Source organism: Brassica oleracea, chromosome C4 (assembly GCF_000695525.1).
Source record: "Brassica oleracea var. oleracea cultivar TO1000 chromosome C4, BOL, whole genome shotgun sequence".
NCBI classification, from domain to species: Eukaryota; Viridiplantae; Streptophyta; class Magnoliopsida; order Brassicales; family Brassicaceae; genus Brassica; species Brassica oleracea.
The window spans coordinates 49,939,048-49,941,023 of NC_027751.1; the positions used below are offsets into that span (position 1 = coordinate 49,939,048).

Here is a 1,976-nt window from a genome sequence, read left to right on the forward strand (position 1 = left end):
AATATATAAACATAACGGATTTTGTTTTGCCTTGGTATCGAAGAAACTAAAATGGGGGTTCAATAACGTCAAATGAATATTGTATAGTCCTATCTTTCTAAAAAAATCAGTAGAATAATTTATTCATACGCATTGCAAATCTACAACTCTCCAGCGGTCTAACTTTATATTAAAATTAGGTGTGGATAAAGTTATATTTTAATTAATTTATCCATTCAAGATAAACCCAATGGATTGGCCGTGGTTTCATAAGGTCGAATGTAGCTTTCAGATTCTTCCTGTAGCTAATTTCACATTCAAAGGTTGCTTCTCTTATTAACCTTCAATATCATATAACAACTCAGTGACGTACGAAAACGTGTTGTTACAGCAACATAATCAAGAAATACCACGTGGCAATTCCGATCTTCCTATAAGACCAAACGGTTCTGTTTCTTGAGCTGTTATAGCAATTGCACAAATGGAGGGTCTTATACCGTTTGTTTACAGAGCCTTCATGCAAATCCGTTATGGCGACGAGTCGTCGATTTCTTCTTCTTACTACGTTCGTTTACCGGGTGATTCAGGCCGGTTCGAGAGATCCGATTTCGAGGTAACGGGTCTTGGATCATCTTCCAATATGGCGTCGTCAAAGAACACAACCACGACCACTGCGTTTGCTGTTTTCACTGGAGTGCAGTCACCTGTTCATCGTCGGGTCGTGACATGATGCTAACGCGCTACTAAGGGAACCTGAGATGCGCGTGACTTTGTGATTACTACATGGTTAGGCTTAGTGTCTGATGTTTGCATGAGTGTTTAGACCTGTCGAATAAAAATGATGTAATAATCGGGGAGGGAAGATTGATTTTCTAAGCGTGGGAAATTTAACCGAAGGGTGGTCTCGTGGCTTTTTCTGTGTTTCTTTCAAAGGGCTTTTATTTGTATAAAAACTATATGTTGTAATTAGAGAGTTTAGAGACTGAATATTTCTGTGTTCTTATTAATGATCAAGGGGATTCCTTTATATAAGGATTACAAGACGAAGATAAATGGAAAGTATCCAAAACCTAAACTCACTAGGATTATAAAAACTACTAATACATAATAATGGAAAGATTACATCTACTATGAAAAAGAAAGGGTTTCCTTTTCCCCAAGCTTGGTGGCCGTCTCTCTCTCTCCTAAAGTCGGCTCTCTCTCCTCTCTCTAGGCTTCGGCCAGTCTCTCCATCTTCTAGGTATTGGGCCGGTCTCGGTCCGGACCTGGTTAATGACAGTCCACTCCATGATTTATAACACTCCCCCTTGGATGCCATAACCATACATGATTTGTAGTACGCTTCATGTTGCCTCATTAAAACCTTATCAGGAAAACTCAGTGGGACAAAACTGTGATGAAAGAAAAAGAGTACAACACGCACTACTCCCCCTGATGTGAACCTCAGTGTAGGTTCTACATTCTACGCATCTTGGTGCGTGATATTTCCTGTATGTATAGGATGGGAGTAATCGGCCAGTATCATTACTAAGCCGTATCTAGACCACTTTGACCTCTTAGGTCGTTTCTCATGTCTTTTTGACATCGAGTGTCCCAGTAAAGTATATGTGCTAAGCAATGTGAATCACATTGTCCTCGGAGATCACTATTGGGTCTTTGCAAATCGTGTTTGCATATGTCCATAGTCTAGACGTGAGATCGTCTACTCTTAACTCCTTACTATGGTCGGATAAACCAAGTACTCATGGACAATGTACTAAACATGGTTATCATGAACCTATGTCTCGGTGTATCTTCTATACACAGATGTATATCAATGGCTTTATAATTTTACCATACTATGGCTTATTGGCCAAAACATATTCATGATCCATACATATGGTCATCGATCTTTCTTGCTTTAGGCAATACCATATGTATTTATCTCGGACATTGCAGTCCTTTATCCATCTCTTGATGGTGTCTCATGACCTCTGTTGCTGTGGATTATATCACAC

At 39.5% G+C, this 1,976-nt stretch overlaps 1 protein-coding gene across 1 annotated transcript; it reads left to right on the forward strand.

Annotated features, from left to right (window-relative positions):
- Positions 1-421: 421 nt before the first annotated feature.
- LOC106340851 lies at positions 422-950 on the forward strand. The gene has a single exon (XM_013779681.1). The coding sequence runs from the start codon at positions 461-463 to the stop codon at positions 707-709; it is 249 nt and encodes an 82-aa protein (XP_013635135.1). The 5' UTR covers positions 422-460; the 3' UTR covers positions 710-950.
- Positions 951-1,976: the final 1,026 nt, after the last annotated feature.

What these genes read in the sequence shown, in the direction of transcription:
- LOC106340851 (XM_013779681.1), top strand. Translation starts at nt 461, where the DNA reads ATGGAGGGTCTTATACCGTTTGTTTACAGAGCCTTCATGCAAATCCGT.